This window comes from Tachysurus fulvidraco, chromosome 22 (genome assembly GCF_022655615.1).
Source record: "Tachysurus fulvidraco isolate hzauxx_2018 chromosome 22, HZAU_PFXX_2.0, whole genome shotgun sequence".
Taxonomy (NCBI): domain Eukaryota; kingdom Metazoa; phylum Chordata; class Actinopteri; order Siluriformes; family Bagridae; genus Tachysurus; species Tachysurus fulvidraco.
In genome coordinates, this window is record NC_062539.1 from 1,546,089 (window position 1) to 1,568,588 (window position 22,500).

At 43.5% G+C, this 22,500-nt stretch overlaps 1 protein-coding gene across 22 annotated transcripts in view; it reads left to right on the top strand.

The window, feature by feature from the left end:
* ptprfb (protein tyrosine phosphatase receptor type Fb) overlaps positions 1–22,500 on the top strand; it is a 155,898-nt gene that overhangs the window by 128,209 nt on the left and 5,189 nt on the right. For 13 of the 22 annotated variants that reach the window (XM_047806536.1, XM_047806537.1, XM_047806535.1 and 10 more), the window contains 11 exons: positions 700–711; positions 3,887–3,999; positions 6,981–7,013; positions 8,787–8,884; positions 15,861–15,984; positions 16,079–16,254; positions 17,491–17,610; positions 17,808–17,962; positions 18,380–18,665; positions 20,038–20,216; positions 22,317–22,443. In XM_047806536.1, the coding sequence (XP_047662492.1) occupies positions 700–711; positions 3,887–3,999; positions 6,981–7,013; positions 8,787–8,884; positions 15,861–15,984; positions 16,079–16,254; positions 17,491–17,610; positions 17,808–17,962; positions 18,380–18,665; positions 20,038–20,216; positions 22,317–22,443 (1,423 nt within the window). The remainder of the gene's footprint in view (positions 1–699; positions 712–3,886; positions 4,000–6,980; positions 7,014–8,786; positions 8,885–15,860; positions 15,985–16,078; positions 16,255–17,490; positions 17,611–17,807; positions 17,963–18,379; positions 18,666–20,037; positions 20,217–22,316; positions 22,444–22,500) is intronic. The other 9 variants (XM_047806538.1, XM_047806554.1, XM_047806541.1 and 6 more) reach the window with 3 other exon arrangements.

Below are 22,500 nucleotides of genomic sequence, written 5' to 3' on the forward strand. Positions count from 1 at the left end.
GGGGACTAAGAACTTTAAAACTTCTTACTACGTCAGTGCTACACTCTCTGAAGGGTGTGTGTGTGTGTGTGTGTGTGTGTGTGTGTGTGTGTGTGTGTGTGTGTGTGTGTGTGTGTGATAATGTCAGTAACAGACACAAAGAGGTTAAAATTATTATCCTATTACGTTTACTCTTTCATAACAAAAGTAGGTCACTTATTTCTCATGTGAAGCTCACAACACTACACCTCTAAAGGTTACTGTTAATTACATCAGCTGTGTGTGTGTGGGTCTGTGTGTGTGTGTGTGTGGGTGTGTGTGTAAGTGTATGTGTGTGGGTGCGGGCGTGTGTGTGTTCGAGTGGTGTGTGCGAGTGTGTGTGTGTGTGGGTGCAAGTGTGTGTGTGTGTGTAAGTGTGTGTGGGTGTGGGTGTGTGTGTAAGTGCATGTGTGTGGGTGCGAGTGTGTGTGTGTGTGTGTGTGTGTGTGTGTGTGTGTGTGTGTAAGGAACAGAAAATGATCATTTTTCTTTTCTTTTTTTGCCCTTATTTGTTTAATTCCCTGTACGAGTGTGTGCTCCTGTATCGTGTCGCTCTGTGTTTGTGAAATGACTGAGATTCGTTCAGCCATGTTTTTTTTATTTATCTTTTTTTTTCTTTTTCTTTTTTTTGATGGTCACTAATCCTGCGTATCTCTCGCTCTTTCTGCTCCGTGTGAACAGCAAACAGGAGAGGTAGGTGTTCTGGCCTCAGGGTTTCTGTTTCATCTTCTCTTCTCTTCTCTAATAATCTTCTCATCATTTCTTCTCCTCCCTTCTCATTTCTTCTCATCTTTTCTTCTCCTCCCTTCTCATTTCTTCTCCTCCCTTCTCATTTCTTCTCATCTTTTCTTCTCCTCTCTTCTCATTTCCTCTCATCTTTTCTTCTCCTCCCTTCTCATTTCTTCTCATCTTTTCTTCTCCTCTCTTCTCATTTCCTCTCATCTTTTCTTCTCCTCTCTTCTCATTTCCTCTCATCTTTTCTTCTCCTCTCTTCTCATTTCTTCTCATCTTTTCTTCTCCTCCCTTCTCATTTCTTCTCATCTTTTCTTCTCCTCTCTTCTCATTTCTTCTCAACTTTTCTTCTGCTCTCTTCTCATTTCTTCTCCTCCCTTCTCATTTCTTCTGATCTTTTCTTCTCCTCTCTTCTCATTTCTTCTCATCTTTTCTTCTCCTCCCTTCTCATTTGTTCTCACCTTTTCTTCTCTCTTCTAATCTCTTGTCTCTTCTCTCCTCACCCATCCGTCCATCCGTCTCGTTGTTGGACACCGGCTCTGCGGGAGAGATTCGATTCTTCACTTTATTCGAAATAAACGCAAACAAACGAATTCTCTGCATCGCTCAGAGTTTCTCCTCAGAACCCCGGTGTCCACGAGTCCATGGGGTTCTCACACAGATGCATGCTGGTGTTCAGACACGGAAGACATTTTGTCAAATTTCTGTGATTCTGTCAGATGACCACTCACTCAGACCACAGCGCTAGCAGCTTCGTGTTTGTGTTTGAGCTAACGTTAGCAAGCATCTTGCTGTAGCAAGATTAGCGAGACGGCGAACAGAAAGTCATAGTTAGCATAAACAATAATGCTAACGTAAATATCAAGCAGACAGTGAGAGGAATCGATCTGCTATAGAAACATAGCCGAAAAAACAGATTAGCATTAGCTAGTTTACCGTATTTGTGTCGTCACTTTACAGTCTGTTCGGTCAATCGATACGTATTCGTATGCAAAACTAGCTATATTTGTATAAGATACAAGCTACGTGGGATGTTTATATATTTAAGACACGTTCCGTTTTGCACCAGATTGCTAGTAAAAGTATTGCTAGCTACCGTTTTTTGTTAGCTTACTTGCTAAACACCAACCCTTTTCAGTTTATAGTTACATTAAACATGATGCTATTTCAAGCTAATAACAGAAAATTCTAGCTAATGTTAAGTGTTTATGCTTATGTGTCTTGTTGTATAGTGGACCAGACTTAGCATTTTTAATACACTGAACATAGTTAGCTTGATTCGCTTGGTTTTGATTGGTCATGTGACTGAAAAACTTTTGTAAGTAGCGTAAACCTTTCTGAGCTCTTTCTTGTGTAGTGGCGTCCACCGTGTGTGTGTGTGTGTGTGTGTGTGTGTGTGTGTGTGTGTGTGTGTGTTTATTATTTTTAATTGTACTATCCTACAATGTTGATGCTCATCTCTTCTCCTGAAGGTGGCTGGGAGCTAGCGTGTTAACGTAGCCTTTGTGGCGCTTCACCTGGGTGCTGAATGGCCTCATTGTAAAGTAAATGCCAGACTGGCGGGTGGTGAAAATAGAAACGTTCCCATCGTCAAAGCTGACATTTCCTTCAGCCAGACCATTCTGTCGCTCTTTTTTTTCCCAGCTCGTCGATCTGAGGATGAACAAAAAGATGCCCGTTTCCCTGAAGCTGATCCGAATTCAGGGGTTTTTAGGCTGCTGTGTTTGTGTCAGAACTTTACTGAGGTGTGGAGATGATTGTACGTATTTATGTGAGGAATGTTCCATGTTTTCAGAGTCACTTGCTCAGGCGCGGTGTTGTGTTTACGGATTTTCTCGAGTAGAAGTGTCCGAGACGAGTTCCTTGAAAGAAGGAATAAAATGTGCTGTTTTTTGTAACGTAAACTCAAAAGACGAATATAAAACATCTAAACTGTGATAGGGTCGGGGGTTCGATTCCCGCCTCCGCCTTGTGTGTGTGGAGTTTGCATGTTCTCCCCGTGCCTTCGGGGGTTTCCTCCGGGTACTCCGGTTTCCTCCCCCGGTCCAAAGACATGCATGGTAGGTTGATTGGCATCTCTGGAAAATTGTCCGTAGTGTGTGTGTGTGTGAGTGAATGAGAGTGTGTGTGCCCTGTGATGGGTTGGCACTCCGTCCAGGGTGTATCCTGCCTCGATGCCCGATGACACCTGAGATGAGGCACAGGCTCCCCGTGACCCGAGAAGTTCGGATAAGCGGTAGAAGATGAATGAATGAAAACTGTGATATGATGAAACATGGAGTGTATCATCAGTACAGTATATTAGTGTGTGAACGCTGCTCGCTGTATCGATGATCACGTGAACGACTTCAGCAGAGTGTAGAATAGCACTTGATCCAGCACACACTCTTTACATGGTGCTCTAAGTTCAAGTTACTCAGCTGTTGATACTTAATAAAGTTCATGAGATCGCAGTGTGTGGTAACTTTTTTTTTATCGTATTCGTCCTGCGTCTGCACAGTAAATGTGTCCACGGTGTGAATGATAATCTGCCCCAGTGCTTGTCTGCTGCACTCGCAGAGAAAATTCTACTTCACTTAACAGTTTATTCTGAAATCATGGCTTTTTTACTTAGACTCCGCCCCCTGTGCCAGATTCTTACCGCCAAATATGGCACCTAAAACGTTACTTTGTGTTTAGTGATCTCATGTCTAGACATCAGGTGTGTGTTGTGCATGTGTGTGTGTGTGTGTGTGTGTCTGTGTGTGTGTGTTGAGTGTGTGTGTTTCCTCTCACAGTTTCCTCTAGCACCTGCTAGCGCATTAGCCGCTCTATCCACAGGTGCACGTGCCGTAATTACTCAGCTGATGTGCTAATTAACCACATGCCCTGTTTTCCTCACAAAAACAAACTACACTGTGTTTAGCGAGCATGCGACGCCGAGCCGGATCAGGTGCTCGCCGCAGCTGTCGCGTCTCAATCAGCGTCCTTCAGGGAAGCGTAGAGGATTTTTTACACATTTTGCTACGTTCTCCTGATCAGAGCCTATATTTAGCTCGTCTCGTTCACAGCACTGGAGTTGTTGTTGTTGTTGTTGTTGATTAAACACAGAATTCTTATACATGCGCTAACCACGACATCACTTCCTGTCTCACAGGAAGCGAGCATCTCCGTTGCCTAAAGACGAACATTTAAGCGGGGTGAAGGACTCCCTCCTGGCTAACTCGTCTGATCCTGTGGAACTGAGGAGAATGAACTATCAGACACCAGGTAACTTTTCTCGTCGTCAGTCGTTCAACAAAAAGACGGATTTCCGTCACGACAGTCCAACATTTTGAATTCATTTTAATTAAACAGATATATTTATAGGAGTATTTATTAATAGTATTATTGGTATTTAGCGATTGCAGGACTTTGTTATAATAAAGATTAAAGATAATCAAGGTGCTGACGGAAACGTAGCTGACGGAAACGTAGCTGACGGAAACGTAGCTGACGGAAACGTAGCTGACGGAAACGTAGCTCCTGGAGTTTCTTTATGTTTATTCGCTAAAAAGTTTTAAACCAATAAAAAAATAAATGATATTTAAATTCGAACAAATGTTAGACGTTGCTAAGATACTTTGGTTGTGTGACTTTTTTTTAGAAACGTTTGAAGGTTTATAGACGTTAACGTTTATAGATATGATATATAAGATATATAAAAAAAAATGCACAAAGTCACACAAAGCTTTCACAGAGTTACAGAAAAATAAATAAATAAAGTCATGTCTTATGTCACATTTGCATGTATACTTTATTTATTTATTTGTTTATTTGTTTATTTATTAAGTTTTTAATTGGAGTCAGATCGCAGACACGGGTTCATGATGTATTTTATTATTTTAAACTAAAATGCAGGTTTTATTCAGTCTGATTATCGACTCCTTATTAACATTAAATTGGGTTTATTTTAAGAAATGATTCATCAGACACTTCTTCCATCTCCCTCTTTACGTTTCCTTCTGGGGACCGGGGAGAGCGAGGCTGAAAGAGAAAAACGTGGGAAAGAGAAGGAAGAGAGGAGAAGAGAGAAAGAGAGAGAAGAAGAGAAGAGAAGAGGAGAGAAGAGAAGAGAAGAGAAGAGGAGAGAAGAGAAGAGAAGAGAAGAGAAGAGGAGAGGAGAGAAGAGAAGAGAGAAGAGAAGAGGAGAGGAGAGAAGAGAAGAGAAGAGAAGAGAAGAGGAGAGAAGAGAGAAGAGAAAAAGAAGAGAAGAGAAAAAGAAGAGAAGAGAAAAGAAAGAGAAGAGAAAAGAAAGAGAAGAGAAAAAGAAGAGAAGAAGAGACGAGAAGAGAAGAAGAGAGAAAAGAAGAGAAAAAGAGAGGAGAGGAAGAGAGAGAGAAGAGAGGAGAAGAGAGAGAAGAGAGAGAAGAGAGGGAGAGAGAGAGAGTAGAAGAGAGAGCGAAGAGAAGAAGAGAGGAGCAAGAGAAGCAAGGGGGGGAGACAGGAACGAGAAGAGAAGAGAATAAGAAGAGAAAAGAGAACGCGAGACGAATAGGAAGAAGTCAATATTCTCCTCGCGTTATATCTCTATAATTCTCTTCCCTCTATCCTCTCTTACTCTTAGATTACTCCATAATCTATTAATCCTTCAATCCTCTATTCTCCTCTATCTCTCTCCTCTCCTCCTTTTTTCTCCTTTCCTCTCCTCTCCACTCCTCCACTCCTCTCCTCCTCTATTCTCCTCTCTTCCTCTCTCTCTCTCCTCTCCTCCTCTCCTCTCCTCTCCTCACCTCTCCTCTCCTCTCTGTATGGCTTTACCGTTCCCTCTTTAATTAGCCAAATGTGAGTATTTTTGTTTTGCTCCCTAACTAAAAGCCGTTGAAGTCTTTAATTAGTGCTGACGAAGGCGGATCTTCTGTTTGTCCATCTGTAGTGGAAAAGAATCAGTCGAGCGTTAAAGCGGCTACTTTGGCTTAAAGTCACATCTTTTCTGGGTTTTTTTCCAACTCTTTAAAGGATCTCTGTTCAGATTCCTTTACACAACCGTCATCACTTCATTAGTGCGTCTGCTTTATGATTGTCAAGCTGAGTGTGAAGGAGGACAAGGAAAGAGGGAGAGAAAGAGAGAGAGAGAGAGAGAGAGAGGGAGAGAGAAAGGGAGATAGAAAGAGAGAAAGGGAAATAGAGAAAGAGAGACAGAGATCGCTTGCTTTTTTTATCATCCACTCTTTTGTTAACAGATCACATGACCTCCATGAAGAGTTCTCAGCCCTTTACAACCACCCCATACCCAACCTCCCCCCTCCCCCCTCCCTCAATCCTGCTCGTAATCACCGACATAGTGATCGCTCAGTATCGTGTTTCTGCTTTAAACTGTATATATAAATCAGAGTTCGGCCCGATCTCTGTTAGCTCTGTTAGCTCTGTTAGCTTTGTTAGCGCTGAAGCTCATCCCAGGTCGTGTCCCATTCAGGTGTCACTCCTGACCTTCACTAATCACCCTCAGTGATGCTGATCCACTTTACACTGAGCCTCGTTTATCCGTCTGGATCCGAATGAATCTGTTCAAATAAAAAGCTGGAGTTTCTGTATATTTACATGAAGCTCGATTGTGTGGTTGCGATAATTAACACAAAAAAGTAACGACGATCGGTTTGGACAAAAGTAATGGCACCCCATAAAGGAGGCAGACTCAGGAGGCGCTGTTTCACCACGTAGTCATCTTGTCGTCCTGGATTAGCTTTAGGTTTAAGGAGTTAAATCGAGATGTGACAATGTTTGCTAACATAATCGTAGAGTTACAATAATTATAGTAGTAGTAGTATGTTTATTATTATTATTATTATTATTATTATTATTATTTTAGGTCCCTCCCCTCATACTCTCACACTTCCCCAGATTGCTCTGACTTCACCAGCACTCCTCGTTAAGCGAGTGAGGTTTTCTCCTGTGTGTGTGTGTGCGTGTGTGTGTGTGTGTGTGTGTGTTGTAATATTCATGACTTTCCCACAGTGTGTGAGAGTTGTGCTCTGTGTAATTGACTGTGTTGTCGAACGCCGCATTCCCGTATTCGTCATTGACCTGCCGACATCCTGCCTGTTTTATTGCCGGCTTTCGGATCGAGCGCACGTTCCGTTCCACCCGAGGCCGGCGAGAGCACAACTCTCAGGAGTTTATTTTGCCGTTGGCTTGGATATTGGAACATGAATATTGATAGCTCTTTATTTTTCCTTCTTCTTTCCTTTCCTCCTTTCGTCTTCTCTCTGCAGGTCCCAGCACTTCCTGCTGCCCCGACACTCCAAGTTAGTTCCTGCTGTGTCTCTCTCTCTCTCTCTCTCTCTCTCTCTCTCTCTCTCTCTCTCTCTCTCTCTCTTTCTCTCTCCCTCTCTCTCTCTGCACGTTCCCTTGTAGCTCTGTTCAGATTGTTTGTCTGCTTGTGTATCTCTGTATCTCTCGCTGTTTTCTGTCTCTCAGCACCACATCAATCACCGCTGCCATTTATTCCGGCCTGCTCTACATCACCCTGCACTTTATTACCGTTCTCTGTCCGTCAGTGACGGCTGCAGACGGTCGCTGTGGTAACCGAGAGTCTGACTACGTTTCCGATGATGCGTCGCCAAAAAAAGAGCTACGACGCGATCGATATTTATACACGTGCTCCATGTCTAGTCGTAGTTGTAGTCAAAAATACAAAATATTTCACGATCCTTCGTTTGCCTATAATTAGCTTTATTCGACTTAAACGAGGACGAGGAACTTTTATTATTATTTTCCGGAGAGATTATTCTGGGCTCGTAGCTAATTAGGGTTGATTAAGTAGAAGTTGTGCAGTGTTTGTGCTCAGTACTCACTGCTCCTGTCCCATTTCACGTCTCGGATCTTGCTGGTATCCGTTCCGACCGACCGCTGGGATTCACTTACACGTGGGTCGACGTGCTTGTTTTTCGCAGCATGTTTTCACCCAACACTCTAATTTCCCTTTATCACATCCAGGCCTTGTTTTCTTCTCAGTTGTCCTCACTCCTGCTCTGAAAAAAAACAAAAACAATTCCAATTAAGCGCTCTCGGTCTCGGCCGAGCTCAGAAACGGGGAGAAGATTAGCCATAAATCATCTAATAACCGCTGACAAGAAATCTGGGCCGATTCGGAGCGTAGTAAGGATCGGAGCGAGCGTAATTAATGATCGATTCATAAGGAGGTGCAAAAGAACAGGCAGGATTACAGATCTGAGAGAATAAACAGTGGAGGCGTACACAGCGTTCTGGTTTTATCTCAGGTGATGTAATTGTTCGGGCCGAAACTTTGGCTCGAAGTACGAGGATTTACAAAAAAACTACAAGGGTTTTTTTTATTGTTTGAATAAAAAGAGTAGAAGTGAGTCTGTTACCTGGCGTTAGGTGTATAGGTGTGACTCTAATCAGTTGTTGCATTATATTTAGCCCCGCCCACAAAACTCAGAAAACGACGCAGTGGTGAAAGAGCGCCCCCTACACACAGCATGCTCTAAATCCTCCAGCAATGCAGCTCAAACACGCCCCATAGACTCCTCCTCCTTTTATAGGGTGTCATTACTTTTGTCTAAACGAACGTCTTGTTTTGGATCCTCGAGAGCGAAACAAGCTTAAAGTTATGTTACATTTATGGTGATATCATTGATGTGAAAACTCCATCGAAATGTTTCTGATGTCGCATTTCTGTCACGTGTGAAAAAAAATGTCCAGATTTCTAACATTCAGTGAAATGTGAAATGACATCAAACGGCTGAACTCATTATGAATGGGCGTGTCTTAATATGCTAATGAGTTACAGAGTATCTATGATTTTTAGGTTCCCGTGCTAAATGAGCCCCGCCCACTCGCAGTAGCCTTTGTATTGCACCCAGACAGGCGGATGTTGAGGTTTGGTTTTGTTCTCTACGCTTCTCCTGCCATCTCACCTCAGCACAGCACATCCTGTCTTCACGTCCTCCACAGCAGCTTCACGCTCATCACCCTGCCTCCTGCCTCCTCAGCCACGTGACCAGTGTTATCTGTCTGTCTCACTCAACACTTTCCTTTCTTTCTTTCTTTTCCAGGAATGAGAGAACATCCTCCCATCTCCGTATGTGAGCTAGCCGACCATATCGAGCGCCTCAAAGCCAACGACAGCCTGCGTTTCTCACAGGAGTACGAGGTAAAAATCGGTCCTACGTACAACTCCCTACACCACATCCCTCCCTCTTCCACCTCCCCCCACCACCCTACCCCCTCGTAGCTAACGTAGCTTAACGTAGCTATGCTAGAATTTCCAAATAACTGATCGACTCGTACTTGTTCTGCTTGTTGGATAAAAATAAATGCTTTTCTCACGTAGACTCTCACGAGCTCAGTGTCGTGAAACGACGTAATGAATTTTCTTTTAAGTTGCGTTTCATTATCCGGGTCGTTCTGTCTGGTTTGTACCTTTTGATTGTCTCCATGTCTTATTTATTTATTTGTTTATTTTGGGATTTGCTGTTCAAACGCTCACCCTGACGGTTCTGACAGGAGTTCTTGTTGTCGCTCAAGCAGACGCTGCTTTTTAGCGGCGCGCTCCTGTGGCTTCACCTCACGCTCTCGATTTACAGCGAGCGAGCTTTGATTTCGTGCTCGCGGCAGTCGGCAGAACGAGAGAGAGATTTTGCTTTTCGCGTCGAGTGCCACTCGAGTCTCGAGAGTCTCAAAGTGCGAGACACGCGGCATCGCTACAGCGTGGCAGAGTCAGGATGAAACGAAGATAATCACAAACCGTCTTTGAAATGAAATAAGTAGTTCAGTAAACGTTTCAGCCTGATGTTCTATTGTTCTTCCTTTAAAGTCAGTAAACCGAAGGTGCGCTGACTTCCAGCTCATGACGCGGCTTTGGGGACGGGATTTAATCCCCTGTGTTGATGTATATCTCAGAGTTGATTGAGTTTAGAAAGGTTTGACTGATCTTCAAAACAACCAGTAGTGTTCTAGATAAGCCACGCCCCTTTCGAATTTATACTAATTTAATGGTAGCGTAATAAACTAGCTCGATATTTCAACTGGTACAACTGACACTCCAGAGGGTCGTGTACGTTTCTAGGTAATAAGCAATATCTCGAGCTATATTTTGTTTACATTGACGTCCATAAACTGAAGCTATAAAAAGGTTTGTATTTTGTTTCTGATTTCACTCACAAAGCAGAATTCCTCACAGAAAGTCTCACAGTTTTTTGTTTATCTTAAATCTCTATTAAAATACAAATCTGCAGATTTACACTTCCAGTCAGCAGGATTTCCTGGCAGGAAGTGATGCGTTGCTTCCTATAAAGGAAGCCCTCCCTCCCTTTCCCAGCTCCTCCTCCAGGGAACAGATGGCGATCATCACGTCTGTTGGCTCTACTTTTTCTCTCTGTCCAGCTTTCGACCCGTTGCCTCCTGTTGTCCGTGCGGTCGTATGTGCCATAGCCCACCTCCTCTGGCACCGTTATTACAGGAAGTGGGGTATTAGACAGAGAAATACACACACACAATAGCTTGAAGGCCAAGAGCAGCACCCCAGGATTCCAGCTCGTGAGTCACAAACACACCAGAGGCGGTCATCTCGTTTAATGGTCACGTGACCTCCAGGGCATCTTGGGTTAAAGGTTTTAGAAAAAGAAGAAGAAGAAGAAGAAGAAGAAGAAGAGGATGAAAATTGGCCTCTGCATTGATTTGTAGTGTCACCTGAGGACATTTGTTTACAGAAGATAATGAGAACCACACAATTGTTATATAGGGCCTGATAAATAAAAAATAAGTGTGTGTGTGTGTGTGTGTGTGTGTGTGTGTGTGTGTGTGTGTGTGTGTGTGTGTGTGTGTGTGTGTGTGCACCTGCATCCTCTACTTGTGTGTAGAGTGAACACCTGAGATGTGTAGAGACAGGAGCGGAAACTAGCGCACTAACAAGCGAGAGCATCGGCTGATGTTTTGTCTCGGCTCCGGTGCACGCCGCTGCTCCTGTGTCGTTATTCGCGTCTCTCAAACTCGTCGACACAAGCGCTGAAAGCTTACTGTGTGTGTGTGTGTGTGTGTGTGTGTGTGTGTGTGTGTGTGTGTGTGTGTGTGTGTGAGAGAGAGAGAGAGAGAAGATGTTTATCTGCAGGCTAAACCTCTTCATGCTAACATCCAGGGTGTTGACGGAGAAATTAGCGTCAGTTATTGCATCATGTTCCTGCACCCTGTGGTGATGTTGGCGTGTGTTAAACACATCGCGGATCGTTAACATATGTGTGACGGAACAAATAATAATGTCTAATTTCACCGATCGACTGAGTGACTGACAGGTGGAGTCTAGAGCGTGTGGATCGATGGTGAGTGACAGCTCCGGAGCGTCTCTTTTGTGTCTCTGCACAGATCGATGCACCTGGGCGTCGTTTTAGAGGGAAATCCGAGAACGAATCTTTTTTTTTTTTTTTAATCGCAATCAATTTTTTGTAGGAATTTCCACAAACTCCAAACTTCTAATGAGATTTCCGGCGATGCAGCAAATGTCCTCGTCTCTTTGTCCTATCGATGCACAGCTGTCTTTCTGACCATGGATTAAAGGAGCGAGATCCTGAAGGGCTCATTAGCCTCCAACGCTCCTGTCACTCCTCCTGGGTGTCTGAAGCGACTCAGAGTCACTCAGCCTCGTCTTCTGATCCTGCAGCAGGAAGAACTCACACGCTTCCCTCTCACACGCTTCCCTCACACACGCTTCCCTCTCACACACGCTTCCCTCACACGCTTCCCTCACACACACTTCCCTCTCACACACGCTTCCCTCTCACACACGCTTCCCTCTCACACACGCTTCTTCCCTCTCACACACGCTTCTTCCCTCTCACACGCTTCCCTCACACACGCTTCCCTCACACACGCTTCCCTCACACACGCTTCCCTCTCACACACGCTTCTTCCCTCTCACACGCTTCTTCCCTCTCACACGCTTCCCTCACACACGCTTCCCTCACACACGCTTCCCTCACACACGCTTCCCTCTCACACACGCTTCTTCCCTCTCACACGCTTCTTCCCTCTCACACGCTTCCCTCACACACGCTTCCCTCTCACACGCTTCCCTCTCACACACGCTTCCCTCTCACACACACTTCCCTCACACACGCTTCCCTCTCACACACTTCCCTCTCACACACGCTTCCCTCACACACGCTTCCCTCTCACACGTTACAGGATTTTTATTTAAAGTCCGTGTGAAGTGCAGAGTAGTGACCGAGAACCACGACACAGGGGCTGGGTTTTAAAAAAATGGACGATTTGTTTTATCTTGTGACAAAATGATCAAAGGATCAAATTCTACAACCACATTTATCTTTTTCTCTCTTTCAATCTGCCTCGTTGTTTTTTCTCTCTATTTTTCACCATTTACACAAACAAATGTACAGCCTGACACCAAGACACAACCACATCGCTCTCTCTCTCTCTCTCTCTCTCTCTCTTTCTCTCTCTCTCTCTTTCTCTCACTCTCTCTCTCTCACACACACACACACACTGTGTCATTGTTCTTCCTGTCCTCTCCTGTCAGGAGCTCTGAATAAAGTGCAGGTGGGTCACTCCGTCACTCCATCAGGCCTGGGGGTCTGGACGACTCTGTCACGGTCAAACTGCAGCTGCTTCACCTTCAGCACAGAGCAGGAGCATTAACACTCTCTCTCACACACACACACACACACACACACACACACACACACACACACACACACACACACACCAGAGCATGGACAGGTTGATGGATGGATGGATGGATGGATGGATGGAAGGATGGAGGGAAGGATAGTTGGGCATTAACCGTATAAACAGGACATGTGGATGGTTGCATATGGACGACAATAATAAATAAAGGAACGTTAGTTTAGATGTATATATGGATGGACAGATTAGTGAACAGGTAAATGGTTAAATAAAGGATGTGTGAAAGGATACATATGGCATGTATATATTAAATGGATATATTGAGCGATAGATGGGCGTTTATCTAATGGACGTATAGAAGGATATGTGGACAGAGCGACTGTAGATGGATGGGTAAATATTCCATTCTCAGGTATTGTATTATGTCAAGTGGAGGTGGACTAATGGAAGGATAAACTGATACACAGGTAAAATTGTATATGATGGATGAACAGATGGATGAATGATGGATAGACAGATATGGATTGACAGATGGTTATCTGGAGGATGTATGAATGGACATATGGACAGTTGGAGATTAATGGATGTTGAGATGGAAGACATTTGAACTGATGGACATGAATAGATAATTGGACAATTATGAAGTATATATGGATGGAGAGATGGCAAGTAATATGGAGGTGTGGATGGATGGATGGATGGATGGATGGACAGTTAAATGGTATACGGTTGGATGGAATCTGGGAAATTCAACACACTGCTATAGAATCAACTGTATTATACATTATTATATATCTCACAATATTGATTATTACTAGTGGCAGCATGTTACAGTGTGTTACAGTGTGGTACAGTGTGTTATTGTGTTACAGTGTGTTATTGTGTTACAGTGTGTTACAGTGTGTTATTGTGTTACAGTGTGTTACAGTGTGTTATTGTGTAACAGTGTGTTATTGTGTTACAGTGTGTAACAGTGTGTTATTGTGTTACAGTGTGGTACAGTGTGGTACAGTGTGTTATTGTGTTACAGTGTGTTACAGTGTGTTATTGTGTAACAGTGTGTTACAGTGTGTTATTGTGTTACAGTGTGTTACAGTGTGTTATTGTGTTACAGTGTGTTACAGTGTGTTACAGTGTGTTATTGTGTAACAGTGTGTTATTGTGTTACAGTGTGTTACAGTGTGTTATTATGTTACAGTGTGTTACAGTGTGTTATTGTGTTACAGTGTGTTACAGTGTGTTATTGTGTTACAGTGTGTTACAGTGTGTTACAGTGTGTTATTGTGTAACAGTGTGTTATTGTGTTACAGTGTGTTACAGTGTGTTATTATGTTACAGTGTGTTACAGTGTGTTATTGTGTTACAGTGTGTTACAGTGTGTTATTGTGTAACAGTATGTAACAGTGTGTTATTGTGTAACAGTGTGTTATTGTGTTACAGTGTGTAACAGTGTGTTATTGTGTTACAGTGTGGTACAGTGTGGTACAGTGTGTTATTGTGTTACAGTGTGTTACAGTGTGTTATTGTGTAACAGTGTGTTACAGTGTGTTATTGTGTTACAGTGTGTTACAGTGTGTTATTGTGTTACAGTGTGTTACAGTGTGTTACAGTGTGTTATTGTGTAACAGTGTGTTATTGTGTTACAGTGTGTTACAGTGTGTTATTATGTTACAGTGTGTTACAGTGTGTTATTGTGTTACAGTGTGTTACAGTGTGTTATTGTGTAACAGTATGTAACAGTGTGTTATTGTGTAACAGTGTGTTATTGTGTTACAGTGTGTAACAGTGTGTTATTGTGTTACAGTGTGTTACAGTGTGTTATTGTGTTACAGTGTGTTATTGTGTTACAGTGTGTTACAGTGTGTTATTGTGTTACAGTGTGTTACAGTGTGTTATTGTGTTACAGTGTGTAACAGTGTGTTATTATGTTACAGTGTGTTACAGTGTGTTATTGTGTAACAGTGTGTAACAGTGTGTTATTGTGTAACAGTGTGTTATTGTGTTACAGTGTGTAACAGTGTGTTATTGTGTTACAGTGTGTTATTGTGTAACAGTGTGTAACAGTGTGTTATTGTGTTACAGTGTGTTATTGTGTAACAGTGTGTAACAGTGTGTTATTGTGTAACAGTGTGTAACAGTGTGTTATTGTGTAACAGTGTGTAACAGTGTGTTATTGTGTTACAGTGTGTTATTGTGTAACAGTGTGTAACAGTGTGTTATTGTGTTACAGTGTGTTATTGTGTTACAGTGTGTTATTGTGTAACAGTGTGTAACAGTGTGTTATTGTGTTACAGTGTGTTATTGTGTTACAGTGTGTAACAGTGTGTTATTGTGTTACAGTGTGTTATTGTGTTACAGTGTGTAACAGTGTGTTATTGTGTCACAGTGTGTTATTGTGTAACAGTGTGTAACAGTGTGTTAGTGTGTAACAGTGTTATTGTGTTACAGTGTGTTATTGTGTAACAGTGTGTTATTGTGTTACAGTGTGTTATTGTGTAGCAGTGTGTGTTGCAGCATAAGGCAGTGTGTTAGTGTGTAACAGTGTGTTAGTGTGTAACAGTGTGTTAGTGAGTAACAGTGTGTTAGTGTGTAACAGTGTGTTAGTGAGTAACAGTGTGTGTTGCAGCATAAGGCAGTGTGTTAGTGTGTAACAGTGTGTTAGTGTGTAACAGTGTGTTAGTGTGTAACAGTGTGTGTTGCAGCATAAGGCAGTGTGTTAGTGTGTAACAGTGTGTTAGTGTGTAACAGTGTGTTAGTGTGTAACAGTGTGTGTTGCAGCATAAGGCAGTGTGTTAGTGTGTAACAGTGTGTTAGTGTGTAACAGTGTGTTAGTGTGTAACAGTGTGTTAGTGTGTAACAGTGTGTTAGTGTGTAACAGTGTGTGTTGCAGCATAAGGCAGTGTGTTAGTGTGTAACAGTGTGTGTTGCAGCATAAGGCAGTGTGTTAGTGTGTAACAGTGTGTTAGTGTGTAACAGTGTGTTAGTGTGTAACAGTGTGTTAGTGTGTAACAGTGTGTGTTGCAGCATAAGGCAGTGTGTTAGTGTGTAACAGTGTGTTAGTGTGTAACAGTGTGTTAGTGTGTAACAGTGTGTGTTGCAGCATAAGGCAGTGTGTTAGATTCAGAAATATATTTCAGTTTTAAAAAGTGAACAGTTATAATTAAACTCATCAGGCTTATAGTTATAGTAAAAATTCTCCTCCTCTTTCCCTCGTTCAGTCGGATCGCTCGTTCGATGTGCTGGGTCGCTATAGAAACAAAACCTCTCCAGATTATAGCCCTGCTGCATTGTGGGATACGGATCAGCGTCCAGACACCAAACATGGCAGCGAAAGTTCTGTGATCTGAATTGATAAGCGAGATTTCTGTTCAGTTTGTCACTCACAATCTCTCTCTCTCTCTCTCTCTCTCTCTCTCTCTCTCTCTCTCTCTCTCTCTCTCTCTCTCTCTCTCTCTCTCTCTCTTATTTTTCTTCCTTTGTTCTGTCTCTAGTCCATCGATCCGGGCCAACAGTTCACCTGGGAGAACTCCAACATGGAGGTGAACAAGCCCAAAAACCGCTACGCTAACGTCATCGCCTACGATCACTCCAGAGTCGTGCTGTCCTGCGTGGACGGTGAGAGTCCACATTTAACAGGAAACGTATTATAATACAGTAGCTCATCATTTTAATTAGCTGTTGATGATGATTCTGCTCCACTTATCTACAGGTGTTCCAGGTAGCGACTACATCAACTCGAACTACATCGACGGCTACCGTAAGCAGAACGCCTACATCGCCACGCAGGGCCCTCTGCCCGAGACGTTCAGTGATTTCTGGAGGATGGTGTGGGAGCAGAGAACCAACACCATCATCATGATGACCAGACTAGAGGAGAAATCACGGGTCTGTTCTCAACACTGCTTATAAAGTAGCTTAGAAATATGTTTGAAAGAAATCTTTTAATACCTGTTTATAATAATAACCTTACGTGATGTGGTTTAAGCTCCTTCTCGTGGACACTCTTAAAGGACAGTCTGGGAAATCTAGGGTTGGATGATGTATCGACGTACTGTAGCATCAGTAAAGGAGACGTTTATTTAACGTTTCTGGAAGTTGTCTCTGGTGTCTTATTAAGAGCGGGAAAAACCGAGGAAGAAACGATTATAGCTGCTACTTACGTCACACCTTAGAGTTATACGGCACAGTTAAGACTAACGGCGAAGGATCAGGATATCGAGATTCAAAGCTAATGTCCACCGCGTGAAATAAAAAAGATTCCCACAAAGACAGAAATACATAAATCTTTGAAAAGAAAAAAAAAAGGTGAAGTTTAGCAGTGAGACTAAATGGCGCCGCGGTGTAATGGCTCATGACGCGCTTCGCTAAAACAAAAAGCCTGTTGGGAAAATGTCAGTGCATCAGTGTAAGTGTGATGGTCGTGCAGCTATCCGGAGTGTGAAATGTCACATCTGACAGCCGCTGGGCGTTAAAGCTTCCTCACCCCGAGAAAATTGCACTCCGGGGTGGGGATGATGGACAGAAGGTCAAATCGGGGATAAAGGAAACACAGGGGAGGAGAATACGATGGAGTGAAGGACGTCAATTCGGGACAAGGCCAAGCGTGTCGTACGTTACGGTGACCGGGACGTGACAGCGTGCTTTGGATCCTTCTCACTGCTGATAAGCATTCGGATATAAAAGAATACAGATCGGATTTTAAACCTGGATTAACGGAGAAAATTTTCATTTGCAATTCGGTGTCATGAGAATGAGTCATCTTCACAATCGTGATTTGTGTGAAGTCGTTATGTGGAAACGCAGTTTAAAAAAAAGTGATGCACCGTTTAATGCTCACTTCTGATAGGCCACCAGGTGTTGATTCATTTTCTAAATTGCGTTATTGTTTCTATAGTGAATCATTTCTGTAGCCTTCTTTACTTTTGTGGAAATGATTCGGTCAGCGATACACGGTTCAGTAATCGGTGATTCGGTTAGTAATCGGCGATTCGGTTAGTGATTCAGTTAATAATCGGTGACAGATTGTCGTCGGTGATTCAGTTGGTACTGTGCCTGGAAAACGATCAACTCTGGAGTGCTCAGGTTTGCTCAGATTGTGTTTGTTTGGTGTAAATATCACAGGTTAAGTGTGACCAGTATTGGCCAGTTCGTGGAACAGAAACATACGGAATGATCCAGGTCACCATGTTGGATACCGTGGAGCTGGCGACGTACAGTGTGCGCACGTTTGCGCTCTATAAGGTAAAAATAAATAAATAAATAAATAAATATGCACACGCATTTTCATTTGCAAGTAGAATAAATAATGTTTAAACTCCATCTGCTCCTCCACATGATTCACTCGGAGGAGGATTTGAGGATTTGCACTTCAAACATGTGAATGTTTTCCCAATTACTGAAAATCCTGAGCTTTTTTATTTGATCTGATTTCCTATCAGAATGGCTCCAGTGAGAAGAGAGAGGTGAGACAGTTCCAGTTCATGGCGTGGCCGGATCACGGCGTGCCGGAGTACCCCACGCCCATCCTGGCCTTCCTGCGCAGGGTTAAAGCATGTAACCCTCCTGATGCTGGGCCCATGGTGGTGCACTGCAGGTGAGCTAACACGTTACGCTACACCACTGATGCTTGCATTACATGCACATCTCTGGTCACGTTGCTGAAGTTATTCAGACTTCAAGTTGATCCAGTCAACAGTTTATGATTCTGGCTCATGATGACTCAGTGATTCAGTTAGTAATAAGTGATTTGGTGACTATAGGAATGAGCAGTTCAGTAGGTGAGCAACGATTCAGTTCGTGATCTGTGAGGTGTTTAGAATTAGAATAGAATAGAAAACCTTCATTGTCATTGTATAGTAAAATTCTAATGAATCAATTAGAAATCAGTGATTCGGTTACTATTAAATGATTCATGAGTAAATGATTCAGTTAGTTATTCAGAAAATCAGCTATCTGGATACGGATAAGAAACGATGAAGGAACGATTATTGTTTTTTTTTTTGCCCCTCAGTGCCGGTGTGGGTCGCACCGGCTGCCTCATCGTGATCGACGCCATGCTCGAGCGCATGAAACACGAGAAAACGGTGGACATTTATGGCCATGTGACGTGCATGCGTTCTCAGAGGAACTACATGGTGCAGACGGAGGATCAGTACATCTTTATCCACGAGGCGCTGCTGGAGGCCGCGACCTGCGGCATCACCGAGGTTCCCGCACGAAACCTCTACACACACATCCAGAAACTGAGCCAGCTGTCGCCCGGAGAGCCCGTCACCTACATGGAACTCGAGTTTAAGGTCTTTAACATCTGCATTTTGTACCTTTTAAATACGCCATTTACAATATCAACACTTAACTAAAGGTCCGGCTCAATGATAGTTTTATATAATGAGTGCAAAAGTTTGTGCACCCGCAGAACGAAACGAATCACGAACCTTGAATCACGAGTCGAGTCGTCTGTCGCCGACGGGCCGTGGGTCTCGAACTCTCGTTACTATGTGCATGAGCAGGATGCTGAGATAATAAAATCATTTCCTATGAGTTATAAAACTCACATAAGTCATTCTTAGATGCCTGATACGTGTTATAACACTTTCTGGATAGCCGGGAGGGAGGGAGGGTGGGAGGAAAGGAAGGAAAGAAAGGAAGGAAGGAAAGGAAGGAAGGAAGGAAAGAAAGAGGAAGGAAGGAAGGAAAGAAAGGGAAGGAAGGAAGGACAGGAAGGAAAGGAAGGAAGGAAGGAAAGAAAGAGGAAGGAAGGAAGGAAAGAAAGGGAAGGAAGGAAGGACAGGAAGGAAGGAAAGGAAGGAAGGAAAGAAGAAGGAAGGAAAGGAAGGAAGAAGGAAGGAAGACGGAAGGAAGGAAAGAAAGAATGAACGGAAGGAAGGAAAGGAAGAAGACGGAAGGAAAGGAAGAAAGAAAGAAACCTTAAATTATAACAGAAATGTTTCTCAGAAAGTGTAAAATAAAAAGCAGTTGGTGCAGAAGGAGTGTTTGTGGATCTGAGTTTCACTCCACGCTGCCCATCTGTGCTCTGGTGCTGCCAGTCACTCCTCCGCTCACCGCCAGCACACACACACACACACACACACACACACACACACACACACACACACACACACACACACACACAGAGTTCAGTTTAATCTCTCATTTACTCTCCATTACTTTCCCACACTGTTCAAAGCCGTCGAACAGAAACCAAAAACAGTTGTCTGTTTTTTGTCTGGTTTCTGCTTTTGAACTGTTCATTAAACCAGGTGAGAGAGAGAGAGAGACAGAGAGAGAGAGAGACAGAGAGAGAGAGAGACAGAGAGAGAGAGAGAGAGAGAGAGAGAGAGAGAGAGAGAGAGAGAGGGAGACAGTGTTAAATAAAACATCAGACAAACTGTCTCAGGTATTACATCACCACTTCAGCATCTGAGGAAGATCTGTGGGCATCACAGTGTGTGTGACTGATTCTGTAAATGCAGAAGTCACCAGTAGGGGGAGTTAAAGCATGCCTTAAGAAAGAAGAACAGACTGATGCAGGATTCTGACCTCCTTCTGCTTTTGTTTTATTTATAATGCACTGTATTAAAAAGTGTGTGTCTTTGCGTGTGTGTGTGTGTGTGTGTGTGTGTGTGTGTGTGTGTGTGTGTGTGTGTGTGTGTGTGTGTGTGTGTACAGAATCTGGCCAGTTCAAAAGCTCACACATCACGGTTCATCAGTGCCAACCTGCCATGCAACAAGTTCAAGAACCGGCTGGTGAACATCATGCCGTTCGAGTCGACACGTGTGTGTCTGCAGCCAATCAGAGGGGTTGAGGGGTCTGACTACATCAACGCCAGCTGCATTGATGGTTACAGGTAACACATACACACACACACACACACACACACACACACACACACACACACACACAGTATGGCACCTCTGACCACATGTTTATCACCGAATGAACAGAGCAACACTGCAGCGACTTCTCCACATACACATGTGTACTGTCTGTCTACCTGTCTGTCTGTCTACCTGTCTGTCTGCCTGTCTGTCTGTCTACCTGTCTGTCTGTCTGTCTACCTGTCTGTCTGTCTACCTGTCTGTCTGTCTGCCTGTCTGTCTACCTGTCTGTCTGTCTGTCTGTCTACCTGTCTGTCTGCCTGTCTGTCTGTCTGTCTGCTTGTCTACCTGTCTGCCTGTCTACCTGCCTGTCTGTCTATCTGTCTGCCTGTCTGTCTACCTGTCTGTCTGCCTGTCTGTCTGCTTGTCTACCTGTCTGTCTGTCTACCTGTCTGTCTCTTTGTAATGATTTCTCTTACAGGTCTCTGTAAATATCAACAAGATTACTGAGCTGTTCTCTCTGTCTGTGTCTCTTTCAGCCTGAGTTTGTCTGCCTAGCTGTCTGTTTTTCTGTCTTTCTGCTTATCTGTCTGTCTGTCTGTCTGTCTCTGTTTTGCTATCTGTTTATCTGTCTCTGTGCATGTCTTTTTGTCTGTCAGTTTATATGTCTACTGGTCACCTACTAGTGCACCAGTCTGTCTGTTTGTTTGCCTGTCTGTCAGTCTGGATGTTTTATCTGTTTCTCTGTCTCTTTGTCTCTTTGTCTCTTTGTCTCTCTATCTGTCTGTTTGTTTCTCTGTCTGCCTTTATATCCATGTGTATTTATGGCTCACTGTCTGTCTGTGTGTCTCAGTATCTGTGTTGATTTCTGTGTGTTGTTCCGTCAGTCTGATTCTTTTTCCTCTGTCTGTCTCTCTGTCAGTATGTCTGTCTGACGGGTACATAAACAGACGAGTGTACATGGTGTCCTAGTGTGTGTGTGTATGTGTGTGTGTGTGTGTGGCATTGCCAAACGTGCTCCTGTTCTACATGCCGTTGTTGCCCTTAGCTCCGGCGGGGTTCAGCGCTCCGGGACATGACGAGCGACTCCCAGCAGGCGTCAGGAGCTCTTTCAGCTCTTAGCATCCATGTTAGAGCTGCAGATGTGCTGCAGCCTCACTGCTGTCATGTTGATGCTCTCTGTTCGAAATGATAAGATTCCCTCAGATTACTCGTATCGATATTCATCGGACTTGTACAGGGGAGTCGCAACAGGTTTCATCCCAATTTATAAGCAGATAAATCCTGGCTGGTTGTGTGTCTCCGGGGCGAAAACGTGTCGGTGTTGCGTTACAGAAATTTGAGCCTCTTTCAATACATCTTTTAATTAAACGATCATCACGGCTCCTGCTGGATGTGTGGAGCTTTTAGAGCCGAGTCCAGCTCAGAGGAAGGAGTAAAGGCCTCTGTTTGTGTGTGTGTGTGCGTGTGTGTGCGTGTGCGTGTGCGTCTCCTCCTTTCTGCTTTCCGTTTCTTCATTTGTCAGAACAAGACCCTGAGCAGACTTTAATCTCCAGCTTCTACGTTATTGCCTCGCCTGCAGCACCTTCATTAGTTGCTAGCCCGGGTGTGTGTGTGTGTGTGTGTGTGTGTGTGTGTGTGTGTGTGTGTGTGTGTGTGTGTGTGTGTGTGTGTGTGTGAGAGAGAGAGAGAGAGAGAGAGAGAGAGACAGACACACAAACCGAGAGAGATGTGAGGCACAGAGAAAGATGTGTTTCACATCCAAAGTATCCATGTTGCGCTGCTTCCACCTAGTGGTCGTTTACGTGAATTCAGGATTAATTATCTATTTGTTTATTTATTTATTACAGTGTCTGTGGTGTTTTGTGAGGGTATGACTGTTCATAGACTGTTTATAGACTGTTTATAGACTGTTTATAGACTGTTTATAGAAGCTATAACTTAAGAAATTGGGGGGTGGAGCTACTTTTGCCCACGTTTAATGTATATTTGATTGATTTATATTCATGTCTTTGAATAAAGGGAAATGTAGAGTGTTTTTTTTTTTAAAAACAAGCATGTCATGTGTGTGTGTGTGTGTGTGTGTGTGTGTGTGTGTGTGTGTGTGTGTGTGTGTGTTTGTTGTATAGACAACAGAAAGCATACATTGCCACACAGGGTCCTCTGGCTGAGACCACAGAGGATTTTTGGAGGATGCTGTGGGAGCACAACTCAACCATCGTGGTGATGCTAACTAAACTCCGAGAGATGGGACGGGTAAGTGTGTGTGTGTGTGTGTGTGTGTGTGTGTGTGTGGTCAACTCTCATACAGTC